This window comes from Numida meleagris, chromosome 11 (genome assembly GCF_002078875.1).
Source record: "Numida meleagris isolate 19003 breed g44 Domestic line chromosome 11, NumMel1.0, whole genome shotgun sequence".
Taxonomy (NCBI): Eukaryota; Metazoa; Chordata; class Aves; order Galliformes; family Numididae; genus Numida; species Numida meleagris.
In genome coordinates, this window is record NC_034419.1 from 7,552,518 (window position 1) to 7,569,018 (window position 16,501).

Sequence of the window (16,501 nt, forward strand, 5' to 3'; positions counted from 1 at the left end):
GAACAAGGACAAAATGAGTAATTCATCAGACTGAGTGGTTTTAAGTATAAAATGACTTTGAATGAAGTTAAAATTTCTAGGACTGATGAAATGTACTGTTCTGGCTCCTTAAACAGGTCATGCAGGAATTATAAACAATGCTTTTTTATGACCGTTCATGAAATCCTCTCACAACCTGTTTATATCTTTTCGAGTAACATTTTAATCACAAGGGTTTGTGATCAGATTAATGTGTTTCCTTTGCAGGCTTTAGGTTGGGATAGCTTTTATTTCCGATATTAGATGTTATATAATGTCCCTCAATCTATTGTATAAGCGCTCACATCTGCTCAGTGGTAATAATTTAATCTGTATAACTTGCCATGACTATGAAGTCCTCTTCAATTTTTATGTAGCAATAGCCCTGAAAACCTATCCATGTAGCTGTCAAACCAACTCTTGTCAGATCCTAGAATCTGCCAGTTGAAATTACATCCATTTTTGTTTTGCATTTTTCTACGTTTGGTAATTTTTTGTATTTTTCCCTTGCAGACTGGTAACTTCTTTGGGGAGATTGAAGGGGCTGTGATGAACAAATTATTAACTATGGGCTCCTTTAAGAGGTAAGAATTAAATCAATATTCGATCTCTTACAAAATGTTGAAACAAACAAACAAACAAACAAAAAAACCAGCCAAAACAAAACCAAAGTCATATAAAGGAAAGCCAAAATTGACAGCTTGGCTGGATTCTCGTTATGCCTTTTCTTCTGTATGACCTTGGTACAATTTGATACCATACACATTGTGTTAAAAGTTTTGGAGGCAGCCTACAGGGAGTTCCTTTTTTATTGGACTGTGATGCTAAAAGCTTGTGCCTCTCTTGTTCCCACTGTGCTCAAGTGGAAATGAGATTAGACCATATCTAGTACTGAACAGTTTTAGATGGCTGTAAAGCAAATCATTGATGCAGCATTAAACGTCTTGACCTGTAAAAAGTTGGAGATTGCTCAAATCACATAGTGAAAGATGCCCTACTGTTCTAAAAGTGTTCTGCCAGTAATTCTTTTGCCTCACATGTTCAACTGACCTTTATTTCTGTGACTATTGACTTAATTTTACTATCATGTTGACAATAAAACTAATGGTGATTTGATGTGTTGTCCTTTGAAATAAATTAAGCGTCCCAGAAAAGTAAGAAAACGTTTCCCTTTAAGCCTTTAACTCAGCAGCGAAGTCTTCATGGTTTTCACGCCCTCTAGGAACTGTTTCTTATCCTTTTGTCCCCTTCCAGCTCGTGCAAGAACATGATAGAAGCGCAGTCCATGTGCATAGCACTTTTCACTTTTATTTTCCCGTGCATTTGTAGCATAAGAAAATGACACATCGCTGTTCCCATCGACCACTGAATTTTGTTACTGCATGCAGGGTGTACACAGAGGCTTTCAAAACAGATGGTTTGTGTGCTTCCTGGGTAAAGCAGCTCTCTTAAAGACAGAAAGCTTTCCACGTGCATTACAGGCAGAAAGCTTTCACTCCTGCATTATAGCTGAATACCTCTCGCAGTAAATGACTGACCTGAAATAGAAGGATCTAGCACTCACTGAATCATCCCACATCCTCGTTCTTTGAGGGTGGCAACCTTTATGTGTTTAGCACTACATTCTTAACATGTGCCGTAAAAGGAAGTGAAGTAATACCTATTTATAGAATGAGGTCTACAATGAAAAGATCTGTTTATACAAGAGCTGAAGAATTTTATTTAATGCAAACAAAAAAGTACAGCTAAAATCAAAGGATAAAGCTTTAATTTGTCCCATTTTGTTTTGTCCTGCCTAGCAAGGCTTTCAAACAGGATATCTACTAAACAATTGATGGTGGTAAGCACCTCAGTTGAGAAAACAAAGGCTGCACGGCTTGAGTACTCTGCCTAAACTGCGGTGGGCACCAGTTTGACGTGGATCATTGGCTCAGGATTTTTCTGGTCTCGAGCTGTGAGGGAGTTACAGATAATGAAGCCACTAGCTCCATGAAACAGAGCTGCAAGCTAAGGAAATGTAAACACAATGAGCCAATTATTTAAGCACAATAAACTGGTCATTGCCAATCAGTTAAAAATGGGAGAGAACCAAAGTGGTGTAATTGCACTAAATGAGCCACCTGCTTTTCCTGCTGTACAGCAGATAGCGCAGTGCAGCAACAGAAAACAAACTGTCTTCGAGCTGTACAGGATGAGACCTTTAAAATAAATTATTCCACCAACTTGAACAAAAAATCTTTGCTGCCTCTGATGAACAACTAAGGCACATGTACTGTATTTGTAAGATTAGTAATTAAGGGAAGTTGTTTTTCCAATATTTATTTATCTTATGGAATAAGAGAAGAGAAAAAAAAATTCATGGTGCAGTGGCAAAATATATTACCCTGAGGGCACAACAAAATATGCACTGCATTACCTTTGTCATTGCTGCTCTTTGCAGGAAGGCAAAATGAGAGACCAAGCTTTGACCTTAGCCTTTTATTCCAGTCTGTCCTTCCTTGTCCAACCAACAGCTGAAATAAACCTAACATTGCCCTCTCAGATCTGGTCTTGCTCGTTTTTCATTTGTTTTAGAGGTAGAAGGTTCCACAGTGCATCATCTTCTCTGCAGAAGAGTTTCCTGACATGCCCCATAACTGTGGGGATGGGAGCCCTCTCTTCCATTGCTGCCAATAACCTGAGTAGGAGTGCAGATGCGTGCTGCTTCCTCGCTGATTCATACCGGCTTTCAGGCTCTCTGGCCACAAAAGGAATGAAATAACCCTTTGTGAGTTCACTCAACTACCACTCATTTGGAGGGATAGAGCAGTTCTTTTTAGGATTGAGCTGGAGGTGTTAAACAAAGGGGGGTTGTTTGCTCCTGACTATATTTCTTTTCAACCTGCAGCAGGATGAAATTCAATTTTTGTGTTAGCTGTTTATTTTTTAAAGTGAACTTAAATACCTCCTTCCCTCCCCAATTTCTTTAAACTCAGTACTTCTTTTGAATTCTATTTATGTATATATGCGTGTATATTTTCTTAGTTTATGGATTTTATATTTAGAGGAAAAAATGGTATCAGTGTCTCCACAGCAACGTGACGTTCTGTGATTTCTTTTAGCAAAATAATGTTTACCTTATACCCTGAATGTTGCATACAATTAAATAGTTAAAGCATAATTTAAATTCATTATTAAATAAATTAAGATGTGCTTATGGAAAAGTATCTGCTTCACTTAACAGAAAAAAAATGTTTCTTTATAGTTTCCTCAGTACCTTGCTTATGTAAAAATAGTGGGGGAAAAAAAATGATGCCTCAAAGCATGAGAATATAAAGAAAAATAATAACATTAGGAAAATCAAGGGCCATCAAAGTAATGAGATCTCCAGATAAATGAATTTAATAAATCTGTAATAGAAAATTGAATCTCTTGACATGAAAACACCTAGGTACTTCCCAGTACAAGGAAAGCTAAGCAATTCTATAAGAGACAAATATGGGAGCAGCATCATTTCCTCTCAACAGTTTTGCTTCCACCAGGCGTCCTCTTGGTTTCTGAAGAGAAATCTGTGTTTTGGTGTCTCATGATGTGGTCAGGATAGGTGACTGAAATGGTGCATCCCCAAGTTCCAGGTTTTCCAGATGCTAAGGCTCACTCTAATAAGCTCTTGTTCCTTTGAGAGCTTCCCTGGTTTCTTCCTTTTTCATCCTCTGTTCCTTTATCTTTACTCACATGCTTCCTAGTGAATAATGCATACTGTTTATGCCCTTATGGTGCAGTGTAGTCCAAATCTTTCACCTGTGTTCTCTAAGTGCGCTCACGCAGAGGCCGACTTTCATCTCCCTGACTTGACTCACTTTATACTCCAAAGCTAACAAGTGTTTTGCCTCCGGGTTATAAGATTATACAAAAATTTAAAACCCTTTGCTAAGCCACTCCAAAAGAGCAAAACATTCTTAAAGCCAAATTATGAAAACAGTAACTGTTTGATCAGGTTGCTAATTCCCACTGAGGCAGCACAGCCTCCAAATGAAGGATATTTTTCTGTTTAGTTTAAGCCACTTTGTCTTGTTTGAGCATTTGATTCAATTAAGTATTCTTGAAATTTTGTGAATATGTTAAATGTACACCGCTATATTTAGAAATTGTATTTATTTTCATGTGTATTTCTACAGTCATTGATTTAACCTTTAAAAAATATAGTGACATTCATTTTATATTTATTTGGCAATGTTTCTGAATGTTGGTCTACACTTTGGAGAAGATCAGTACTGGGGTAAAAGAACAATTCAAAATGAGTTTACTGAATCTGTTATTGGATAAATGTGGATTATAAAGATTCTATCTTTGTTATTGATTTATTTTGTAAAAGTAAGCTCGAGATATACCCCATGTTTAGGGCATAAATACACTAAGTATTTTTCGTACACAGAATGATTTAGATTGGAAGGGACCTTTGAAGCTCTTGTAGTCCTACCCCTCTGGCATGGGCACAGACATCTTTCACTACATCAGATTGCTCAAAGACCATCCATCCTGATTTTGAATATCTCCAGTGATAAGACACCCACAGCTTCTCTGGATCTCAGCACACACATCATGAAAAATTTCTTCTTTAAATGCAATTTAAATCTACCCTCTTACAGTTTAAAGCTGTTGCCTCTTGTCGTTTCATTATATGTCCTGGTAAAAAAATTAATGAACTCTGCAATTTATTTCCGCTCAAACATTATTATCATCTGCTGTATTAACTGTCATCTGCACTACAGAGCATTTATCAAACGTGCACACTGATTCTTCAATTTCTAGATGAATAATATGTAATTATACTGCTCTAAAGAGTGACTTTCCATTTTCATCAATGAAATAGCTGTCAAGGAGAATAATATAGCAGACTGTCTAGTGCAGGGTTACAAACAGACCTTGTTCCTAGCCGCATGCTGCTGGTAGGTACAAAATAACATACTTCACTGCCCTCTTGTCATCACCAATGACAAGGAACTAGTCCTGATTTTTTTCACATTTGCCAGATGTACATCTTATACTCATGCTCTGAAATACTCCTCTTGCTGTGTGGATGTTTTCTGCTCCTGTCTTGTCCTTGTGACATCTAAAATTAATGTCTCAAAACAGTTTGGGTATAGTTTGATTTACTTCTCTGTAAATATTACTACTAATTTCACAGAGGGTATTAATATTTTGGGATCCTTTTATCCACCTAAGGAGAAGCTCAGACACGTGCAGTGTAAATCAAGTGTCATTCTTTAAGCTGGAAATGCAGGCTGAGCTGTGGGATTCATACATGTTATGCTCTGGAGCACTTTGGCAACTAGAAATATCTGAATTAAAAGCAAAGGTGTATGAAGACAAGTTCATTTTCTCAAAATGCTCTGTTTCATTCTTAAGTTTTTTTTTTTTTCCTTTCCTTGGTGATGAAAAATATTAGTTTGACTGCTTCTGGGTACTGATGATTTGTAAATGAAAGGAGAGCCAGGAAAGAAACAGTACAGAATTTCACATGCTGTTCCTTTGTCTCCCAATAGAGACCCTCTCTAGACTTAAGACAGTAGTTTACTCTTTGCAACGTTCAATACTGTCCCTCCTTCTCCTCCTTACAAGAATATGAGGCAGGCTACATATATTCTGTCTGAGTTAATGAACACCTTACCACCAGAAGTATGCTTTACTCACTGTTAATTCTCATGTAGACCACTGGGAAACAGCAGCATCAAAAATTAGGACTTCCTTTATCACTGGCTTCCTATGCTTGTTTTCTGCACTTCCTTTCTTATGTTTATTCCATGGTAAGAAGTGTATTATTCCTGTACATTATATGAAAATCCCCAACTATCTTGAACCGGTGACAACGTGCTTGAAATGTTATGTCTTGAAAATCCTTCAGCCTTTATCAGTGATGATATTTCACACTACCACCTAGAAATCCATAGGTATGCTGAAAATCTAGATGAAAGCAATAGAATGCATCTGTTGGCATAGTCTGTACTGCTGGCAGGTCTCAGAAGGTTAATTTTCTTGAACTAGATTTGCACTTTCTTGTTGCAGAGAACAAGACTGGAATTTACTATATCTGGAAATTAACAATAAAAAGCTTTTCGCTGAAATATATTTCTCTCCTGAAGTTCCACACCTCATTTAATTTTCGGAAAGTTATCTTCCACTACCTCAAGACAGTTGCACGTAGCCTGTGTTTGTCCTTTGTCTGATGTTGAAACCAATTCCTGTGCAGACTTCAGTGATGAGGTGTGGGAGTGAGGGCAGTTAGCAGTGTGGGGGTGTTAGAAAGCTCCAGTCATGTTGTCTTCAGCAAGAGCAAAGCTCTCCCGTGGAGTGCTGTAATAAACAGAATAGAATTGGGCATCTAGATGGGCTTAAAATTAGATTGTGGGAAGCAGGCAATTATGCTCGCTAAGTATAGTCAGTTGAAAAGGATACGGGTAGCTGCAAACAGTTATTTAAAACTGTAACACAATCCCTTCAAAAAGGGTAATCTGGAAGCCTTTCTTTTTGCAACAGTGAGTTAAGTCTGTCTGAATGAAGGAAAGATTATTTGGTAAAATCTCAAAGACATTGAGCAATGAAGTAACAGTCGGGAAATGACACCTGAACACTGAAGCGCTACAGTGTCTTAGAGTACTGTTTTGACTACCAGTACTGTACTGGCCTTTACAAGGAATAAGGCTGGAAGGCTCTTACATTTACAAGTATAAAAACAAAACAAAGCAAAACTGTATTTGAATTTGTTAATGCCTTGGAACTCGTTTGTACTGAGCTTTAATACCATTTGTAGAGACAGAGAGTCTAGAATTGATTCAATATGTTGTAGTGTTCAGATTTCAACATGGCTATGGGCTTCATCCACAGATCTTTGAAGTGTAGTGCAAAATTCCTTTTTGTTTTTAGCACGGAAGAATCAGGTCTTTGTAAGATCGTTTGGCAATCGTGTTTTGGCAGGTATATTTTGTACATTATGTATTACGGTAGTTTGAGTAGTCTTTAGAAACTTTCAGATAGGTGTTGAATCTGCCCACTCTGAAAGTCACTAACATGAGAATACTTGGTTAAAAACTAGAACTCTTTCCAACTCTTCTAGGCTTTTTTTTTTTTTACATCTGTCATGCACTATTCTAAAGATTGGCCCTTTTTTATTTCTCTCTCTTTTTTTTTTTCTTTTTTTTTTTGGCAAACTTGGGTATCTTATCTATTTTCTGGTTTGTTCCTGAAGCAGAATCTTCCTAACTTCAAACGTATATACTACAGCTAAGCTTGTTTTATCATCCATAGTTGGTATTCAAGCATGTCCATACAAAAACAACTCTGTAGTCTTCCATAATGATGTTGAGATTTTTCTTACAACTCTTCTTCTCCTGCATCAATCAAAACTTTAGTATTTTTCCCTTTTAAGTGAAGTTTTATTTAACTACACAAATTTTAACATTTTTTTTCTACTTGCTTGTATTACAGTCCTAGATTTTTGTCTACTCCCTAGAGCACAATAAGATAATACACAAAAATATAGTTTAACATGTTGTGGCACAATATCAGTTGTATTTCTGATTATTTGTGCGAGCACAAACTTCAGTCCTTTATCTCTGAGCATTTAAAGAAACTATTTATTCCATCTTAACTCTAATACTAACAGGTATAAATACTGGGGGAGGAGAGAAGACTTTTTCCAAATATTTAATATTGGTGCACAATAATAGTATTTGGTTAACACTTCTTAACAGGATAAGTTCACAGACCAAGTGGTTCTAGTGTATGATCTGAAAGTTGAGAAAATGATTGCATTTTCAAATACCAAATGAAGCATCACCAAAGTTCTTATGAAACATTTTAGAAACAGTAAAGACAAAGCTGAATGCTATTCAACTTGTAGCACTCAAGAATGATGAGGTGATTTCATCCACGTATAATTCTTTGACTGCTTTGCAGAGAGCACGTTAAAATCCTTTAGCTAGCTTTTATGTGTGCTTATCTCTTGCTACCGTCACTAGCAGGTCCATGTGGACATACAGCACAGTTCTTAACAGTAGAGGAATAAAATAGTGTCAACCAAGGTTGGAAAGGCAAGCTGTAGAGATTACCTTACAGGGGCTTTATTCTGACCACTGCTAAAGGGGAAAAAATAAAGGAAAAAAATGCTAGGAAAAGTGGTGTATTACTGCATGCCATACAGGCAGCACAGCTTACACCATGTACTGCTCTGTTTGTCTTGGCAGATCTGTGTGCGCGGATCTGGCTGTGGGCGTGATTCTGCCAAAGATGGTCAGTGTTCAACTTACACCCATGTTTAGGTCTCTAGTTATGCGTTTGTCTACCATGTGCCTCTCTCTGCCAGTCCACAAAACAATGGCTTCCTAGCCATTTCTATTTTGAATGTAAGATAAAATGAATAATGTAAGCTCAATGACCAAGTACTAAATGTTTAGCTGAAGCTGCGAGATCCAATATATTTAGATATTTCGCCTGTAAGCCAAAAATAAAATATGGTGCATAGGAAAGAAGATTTTAGTGATGGTTGCTGTCACAAAATTAGATTAAAAAAAATGTATACGGTTTCTATCATAACGGTTCAAAACGTTTTGTTGGTACAGGTTGCTACATTTCATGGCATGCAGTGCAGAATGCCTTATGGTGGTACTGAATGCATTTCATGACCTGGTTTTGGCAGCTTCTGGGACATCCCTTCCATAGCTGAACTTGTGTGCGCTCCTTTCCTCTTCACTTAGAAGCAAGGCACACACTGCAAAATGTTGAAGTCCCATCTCATACATCTTTAAGACATATATGTCCAGTTGTGTTCTGTTGTCCCTCTGATGATGCAAAAGTCAAATGGATATATTCAAATAAAGCTGGTAACATTCATGTATCTACATTCATTGCAACTTATCAGCTAAAGATTCTTTACATCTGCTACCGATGTTAACTTCTTTTTATGGATGGATGTAATCTGTTAATTGTTCTATGGACGGACAGATTTAGAGAAATAATCACAACTCCATATACTATCTCTGAGTTCTGGATTTTACATTTAGATCTCTGAAGTGTGTCAGTGAATAAAATCACAAGCAGAAAGAAACTGCCAGTTACTATGCATCTGAGGAGGCTTCTAACATATGTTGATTGGAGCAGGTACCTGACATGAAGTACTTGCCCTCATGAGAAGATGCAAAATGAAACCCAACCTGCCTCAATTGTCTGTCCCATGAATACACTGAAATTCCTCTTCTCTCTTTGGAAGCAACAATGTGTTTTTTCAAACCAGTTATGTTATAGATGTTAAAATTGCATAAGTGACATTTTGCCTTTTCTGGAGTTTGAGTGGTCTGTTGTGAGAAGCCCCTCAAATGCATAGGTTCTTTCACTTTCTGGGGCTAAATGTGCTGATCTCAGTCCAGAACCAATTGTTTAAGCATCATGTTGAATGTGTATTTTCCTCTTCCTCACATCGTTTATCTCACTGTGTGTTACACTGAATGTGTACCTTCCCTTTTTTCTCCCAGTTACGCTTTTGCTTTGTTCTACAGTCTGATAAAATCCTTACAAAGTTTTCACATAGTTTCTCACCTTTATTCTCCTTTGTGTAACATGTATTTTAATGACCCCTTTCCCTCTTTTCCCTGCTGCCCTTCCGTTTCTTTTTTTTTCCTGTCTACTTTGCGGGCAGACTGTTTCATATCACCACGTTTACTCCACTGTATTTTCTCCTTTTAGTCAAGCAGTTTTCTGTTCTTCCCTGTAGAATTACACTTTATGACTACCAGGCCATGTGTAGAACAAACAAAGAGAGTAGCGACAGTGCCCATAGCTTACTGGATGTAAGTACAGTGAATTTTATGAGCACCTTTCCATGCACCCATCAAAGAAAAGTGTTGCAAATATCTCATGGCCATTCTAAGCCCATTATTTTAATTTGGAATGCTTAAAACTCTTGCATTTATCATAGTGCATTCAAGGAATGATTCATTATAAACTGAAGCAAAATGTTTAGCATTTTTAAGTTCAAATACTTACGCAATCATTTTTACACTGGGCCACCATCTCTGTCTGACGTTCCGTCAGAATGTCCATTGCACCGTGTGAGTCCTCCTCAGGACTTTTTGAAATTGGCTATCGAGTGTGCTTTCTTTGGGGGCTGGAATCACACATGCCTTTTCTGTGTGTAAACACATATGCGCATGCAATGATGGAATTCAAATTTTAAATGTATTAATATATATATGTACATATACATATGTGAAAGAATTGGTTCGTTGGCGAAGTATACAGCTGAATGATTTTAACATGTTTTTTTTCCACAGTATTTGAAGAAGATATTTTTTAAAATAAAATGTCAGTGTTTATTTAAATTCTTTATTCAAATCCAATCAGCTCTGAATACAAACCCTGTCCCTTTGCAAGGCCTGACTAGAGTAAAGCCGGGCCTAGCAAGGATAACACATTTCCAAACCATGTCTAATTAATAACTCCAAGGGCATTTTATAATCATTTATGTATTTTACTGATTACTGTAGTAGTCTATCAGTTAGAACTGCCAAAGCAATAGCTGTAGATCTTGCATATTAAACAGGAACTTTTTTAATGCCAGTTTTATCATGAAATATTATGTAGAAGCATAATGTGAAGCAAAATACTGCTGCAATTTTAGCAGTCTGGAAAAGTTATCTGATACTATTTTTAAATAAACAGGGATCCAGCTAGAAAAAAATAGCCTGCCTTCTTAAACTGTTGAGGAAATATCAAAGTTCTGGCAACTTCCAAATATTTATAAATATATAGCATCTGTGATTTGTTTAATAATTTTGGGATGTTTTCGTTTACATACTTAGATGACCTCATGCTTTTCCCATACCTGCAAATGTGGGTTTACTGCACTGTCCATACTTATCCACTAATGCCTGAACCTGAAATAAGATTGGTATAACATGAAGTACTGGGCTGTGCAATGAAACTTACACTGTTGGTGAAATAGTACAGGGTACTGTGATTCACATTTGCCCCAAAATTTTAAAATATATTTAAACTTTTAGCAACAACCTTCCATCCTGGGACTTGGGGCTTCAGCTCAGTGTGCACAAGCACTCATGGCATGTCCTTTCCTTATTTTATTAAAGAGATGAAAACTCTTCTTTTAAACCTCAAGTGGGTTTTTGTCAAGTTCAGCAAGAAAGATGGGCAGAGCTTTGGTTAGTTGCCTATTTTTCTGTTGATTCAGTCATTTCTAATAACCATAACTACATAGAAAGTACAAAGGGAGCTTGTAAAAAAAAAAAAACACCCACAAAACAGATAGAGCCAGAGTCCTCAAAAGTATTTTTTTTTCTTTCTTCTGTTTTACTCCCACAGTTTTGCACACATAGAATAGGTTATTGAGCAGCATTCCATACATGTAAGCAATGTGTTTGTTCACAAATATTTGTCATTCCATTTGAGAATTGCAGTTATATAATTACAGTACTAGATATAGACTGAGAATCTTTAAAAAGTTCTGAAACTGATATTCATGCTTTGAACAGTAGAGAAGTGCAGTATAGGTATTGAAGACCATGTGACTGTTGTCCTGCAACATTCTGCTGCAATTGTAGAAAGCAAGTCAGGGCTGGACCCTCATGTCTGATGGAGATGTTCAGCTTGTGGAACTAAAACAATAAATTAAAGATGGACAAGATTTGCAGATTGTTTGTTCATTTTCTTTATCAGTATAGGAATACTTCTTAAAAGGCAACCTGTTGGTTTGTTATTTAGCATATTTTCATGTTTAAAATTATTTAAGCCCCAGATAAGTCTCTGTGGAACCAATTGATTGCAAGGAAATCACTGCCATGGAATCACCCAGCTCCATTCCTTTGGCTTTCAGTGATATCTGAGATACGTACAGAGAAGAAAGCTGGTTGCACTTGTTGAGGGGACAGTCTTTGAGTGTGAAAGGCTGTCTTAATAAAATCCCATATCTTGAGAACACATTTCTAGCTATGTAGTGAATTTTTTGTCCACTAAAATTCCAATGCATTTTTCCTGATTTTGTAGTCATTATTTTGATTTTTTTTTCAGATATATTTCAAGTTATTTCATTTTGTTTCAGCTCCCATATTAAAAGTAAAATTTTATAATACATAGTATGCTTTAAATATATTAGCTTCAAATAATAAATATGTGTTATTTTGCATTATACAACTTGGTGTTATCCAAACAAAAGTACACAAAATATTTAAGTACTTGTGTGGGAAATTTCAAGTTTTCTGATTGGGAACGAAAATAAAAAGGATCTCTCAGAGGGCTGAAATTTTGTTTTGTCTTCATCCCTAGGCAATACTTACAGCTCTTTTATCTTCTCTTGTAAGACAGTACTTAATTGGTGAAAACCTTGACTATCCTGGGCTGCATTCTACTGGCTTGTAGTTTCAGAATTTCATGCCAGTGAATGATACACTTTCATAAATGAATAATCTTATGGATGTTCTTTTAAAAAAAGTTATTATTTATCTGTATTGTCCATAGTACTGTAAGCACGGCATTTTAAAAATATTCACTTTGCTATAATCATTATAATCCAGCAAAATAAAAGAGGTAGAGAAGGATCTTAGAAATTACATTCAGTGCTTAAAAGTGGGCCTTCACTATGACACAGATGACTTTGTTTTGGTAATTTCAAACTACAGAAGCTTTTCCTAGTCTCATTAGACTGAGATAATGAATAGAGATTTACATTATAGAGAGGCAACTCTGTGAGTTGCAGCCTAAGAAAAGCTCATATTTTCTACCAGAGCCGTTCCTCCAGCAATAGCCTGGGAAATAGGAACCCCTAGAGGTTAAATATTTAAGAATCGTTTGCAAAACTTTCCTTTTGCAGATGATAATCTGTGTGCCTGACCAACCACGTTAAAAGAAAATTTCATTACTGTACATTTTAATATTCGGCAGAATGGTATATTTTCTTTCATAACAAAATTATTGCTCTTTTTCTCATGCTACCCATGCATTTTAATATCCATAACATTGTCTTTACATGAAGAATTCAGTTAAGATATAAATACTGCATGTTTTGCCCTTTTATTAAATGAGTTGCTTTTCTTCAGCCTTATAATGCCTTCTTTGCTGCAGTAAAATGGATTATGACAGAGCTTGTCTTGTAAGTAATTTTTTCAAGAGTTTAATGCATATTTATACAAATTAATGAGTATTTGTGTTTTTGAATGCTTAATGAACTTTTGTACTTCTTGTCTTTTACATATATTGTATTTTTTTTATTATTATTTTAAATTTGATAATAGTTCTCCATTTTTTTGTAGTCCAATTAAGCACTGTTAAAATCTGAGAAAACCCCAGCTATGTGAAGGCACAGTTGCACTTCTATTACATTATTCATGGTCTTCGCCTCTGTCTGTATATCTAGCATATTGCAATGTACAAACCGAATTTATTATTGTGGTTAAATTTAACAGCGAATGTTAAATTTAACATGAGTGTCTGGTTGAAATGCTGCTTGGGTTGGCTGTTGTGAGTACAGCAAACTGTTAGAGTGATTCATTGCCATGTTTGTCATTTCCTAAATTTCTGTAAGATGAACCCTTTACAGCATATGCCAGATAAGGTATACTGTGTAGACTGTATTCAATTTTTACCTTGTCAAATTCTTGTAACAATTGAAGTTAATATAAAATGAGCATTGCCATTAAGAAAGTTTGTCAGTGAATTCACAGAGAAATATTGTATGAAGAGGAAGCCTATAAATGTATTTGTTTTATTGTGTTTATCACAGAGCAGAGTTGCAGGTCATACTAATTTTATCTCCGCTGAAAGAGTTAATCTTTTACTTGTAGTCAGTTTGTTTTAATTGCAAATTATATGAACTTCCCTGAGAATTTGGGATAAAAGGTAAGGAAAATCAACTGGGTGGCTATTGCCAGAGGGCAGAGATTGATCTTAATAGCAGTGCTCAAAGTAAATATCAGGAAAATAAATAGCATTAAAATATGACTTTGATGCAAACCATAGTAACTTCAAAAAAATGAAGAGACTTTCTGTGGTTAGAAACATTGTGGTTTCATGTTCCTATGATAATCTGGATATTGGTTTTACATTCTTTACACTTACACTAACTGGTAGACCGATATGTTTCAGTCCATTCTTCAGAGCAAATTGCAGTATACTTTAGTGAGAAAAATGCATTCACTACGTGTCTAATTAGAGCTGATTAGGCACTGGTTAATCAGTCTTCACTGCTCCTAGAAATAAAATAATTGTATTATTTTAGATCCTGAAGTAATTGGAGGAATTATTTTATTCGTTCTCCTTATGGTAACCAGGGCAGTTATCAATCATACGGCATTTTACTAGAGAGTCAAAATGCATTACAAGATGAAGAAGAGCTTTCAGCAATGTTCACCAATAAAAATACTGTGTGCTGCCGTGCACTGAGAATTTTTATGGACACCAGATAAGAATAAGAATGTAGTTCAGCAGTAGGGAAATCTATGATTTATTGATAGGGTTTATTTTGGAATAAATTCCCGGTGGTAAGATACAACAGAAACAGAAGTTGATAACCCCAGACTTACGTTGGCCACATGAATTTCAGTTCTGCAGTAGCTTCTATTTAAAGTGGGATTAACGGTATTGAACTGCAGTCAATGTAGCGTACTGAAAGCATTCTGTGGGATAATTTGAAAAATCTAATGTCTTTAGGTTCCTTGTGGAGTTTAATCTATGCAGTTGGTGGCACTCTGATCTAACAGCAAAAGGTAAGTGTAAATTCTCTTTTACTTTCTTTTTAAATTTAGATGTACATAAAAAAATAGATTAAATAATAGACTTCTGGTTAGATTAGTTTGCCTTTCGTTTCAGCATCCTCTTCTCTTTTAATATTTCCTAAAATAAGAAGAATTGAGATCTTCTATGAATAACCAGAGTACTCTTGTGCTCTAAGAATACAGTACGCTGCTGTAATGGAGAAGTTAATACAGTAGAGAATGAAATAGTAGATTTTCTTTTTCCTCTAAAATATTTCTCTTCATTCTACAACAATCTGTATGAGTTAAACAGTCACACTGCCTTTTTCTGCTTATTACTACATTTCTTCTGGATCTCTTATAGTATGTATGGGGTTCTTGTGCTGAAAAACGCCATTTCAACTTAATTCCAAATGAAAATGATAATCTCAATGTAATTTCATATGGAAATAAATTTTAAATGTTAAGATAGTAAATTTTATGCTTTTACTTTTAAATAACACAAGCTAAAAATATATTTTGTTTTATTTTACTATTTAAAATTCTTCTGAAATAATGAAATTTTAAGAATCCCTAAGATCTAGAAGTTTTGAATTTCAGTTGTCTCATATTTTCACAGATTTTTTAATGACATTTCGGAAGTGTTGCTCAGAAGTAAAGAGCCAATTTGGATCAGTGCTAGTCAGTGGGCTATTTCAGAGGCAAATTATGCAGCATGGCATTTACTGTTGTAATGATTTAAAGTGAATTTTTCAGCCTCAGCTTTACGGTTTTCTATACTCCTCAGCAAGGCGGGGATTACATGCGCTGCTTTATATTTTAATTGCTATTTGCATTGGTACTGCGTTGTCTTTATGCCAAACTAAGGTCCTGGTGGAAAGCAGAGTACTGGGAAAATTGAACACCTTGATGCCCCGGAGTATTCCAGTGGCCCTTACAGTAAGCAGCTCGGCAGTATAGCAGTAAATGGCAAAGCACTTGTCAGCTTCTGCCTGACGTATGTGCTGAGCAGAGAGAAAAGAAGGCTGAGATGGGTGTCTACTGGAGATGAAGGTTTGAAACTTAGGTGCATCAGCTAAGTGCACCATTGCCCATACTAATGGAAACTGTATATTTTATTGCAACGCTGCAGCCAATTTTTTCTGTTGCGTGAACAATGAGCCTGGTGTAAACTGGATGCACATACACAAACAGATCTCTATGAGAACCAGCTGGACACTGTTTGTTTTTAGAGCTGTTTTGTTATCAGCAGTTTCTGTATGGGTCATCTGAAAGCCACGACTCGCTTTCCAGTGATGTCCCTATCCATGATGAAAAGATCTCTTACATGGGTGGTTGTGTAGGACAGCAGGGTTAGCTGTGCTAGCCCCAGGAAAGGCAAATCTGTTCCTACATTTGAAGAGGAATGGAGGGTATGCCAGCCAGGGCGCTTACTGTTTGTACAACAGTGCAAAGCAGCCTGAGTAGGGAATAGTTACTTACTTCAGTGTGTTTTTTTTTTCAAGTATACAGTACAAACATGCCTTAATATATCCTGTTATGAAGTATCCAATGACACTTGAATTGTATGTTAGTGGAAATATCCTCTAAGGGCAGCATCCCTCCTCATCTCTTTAAAATAAATGTCTGTTTTGGGTTTTACACACGTTAACTACAAAAGGCAGCAATTAATAAGTAGCAACCTTTCATTTCCTGAAGACACTGCTTTATGTCACTTTAAATAAGCAGAGTGATTGAAGGATTTTTATTCA

The 16,501-nt window shown here is 36.1% G+C and overlaps 1 protein-coding gene across 18 annotated transcripts in view; it reads left to right on the forward strand.

Annotated features, from left to right (window-relative positions):
- The window catches only part of CACNA2D3 (calcium voltage-gated channel auxiliary subunit alpha2delta 3), a 422,632-nt gene that overhangs the window by 385,541 nt on the left and 20,590 nt on the right, over positions 1-16,501 (forward strand). For 7 of the 18 annotated variants that reach the window (XM_021409175.1, XM_021409173.1, XM_021409179.1 and 4 more), the window contains 4 exons: positions 532-602; positions 9,764-9,839; positions 13,098-13,150; positions 14,707-14,762. In XM_021409175.1, the coding sequence (XP_021264850.1) occupies positions 532-602; positions 9,764-9,839; positions 13,098-13,150; positions 14,707-14,762 (256 nt within the window). The other 11 variants (XR_002442444.1, XR_002442445.1, XR_002442443.1 and 8 more) reach the window with 11 other exon arrangements.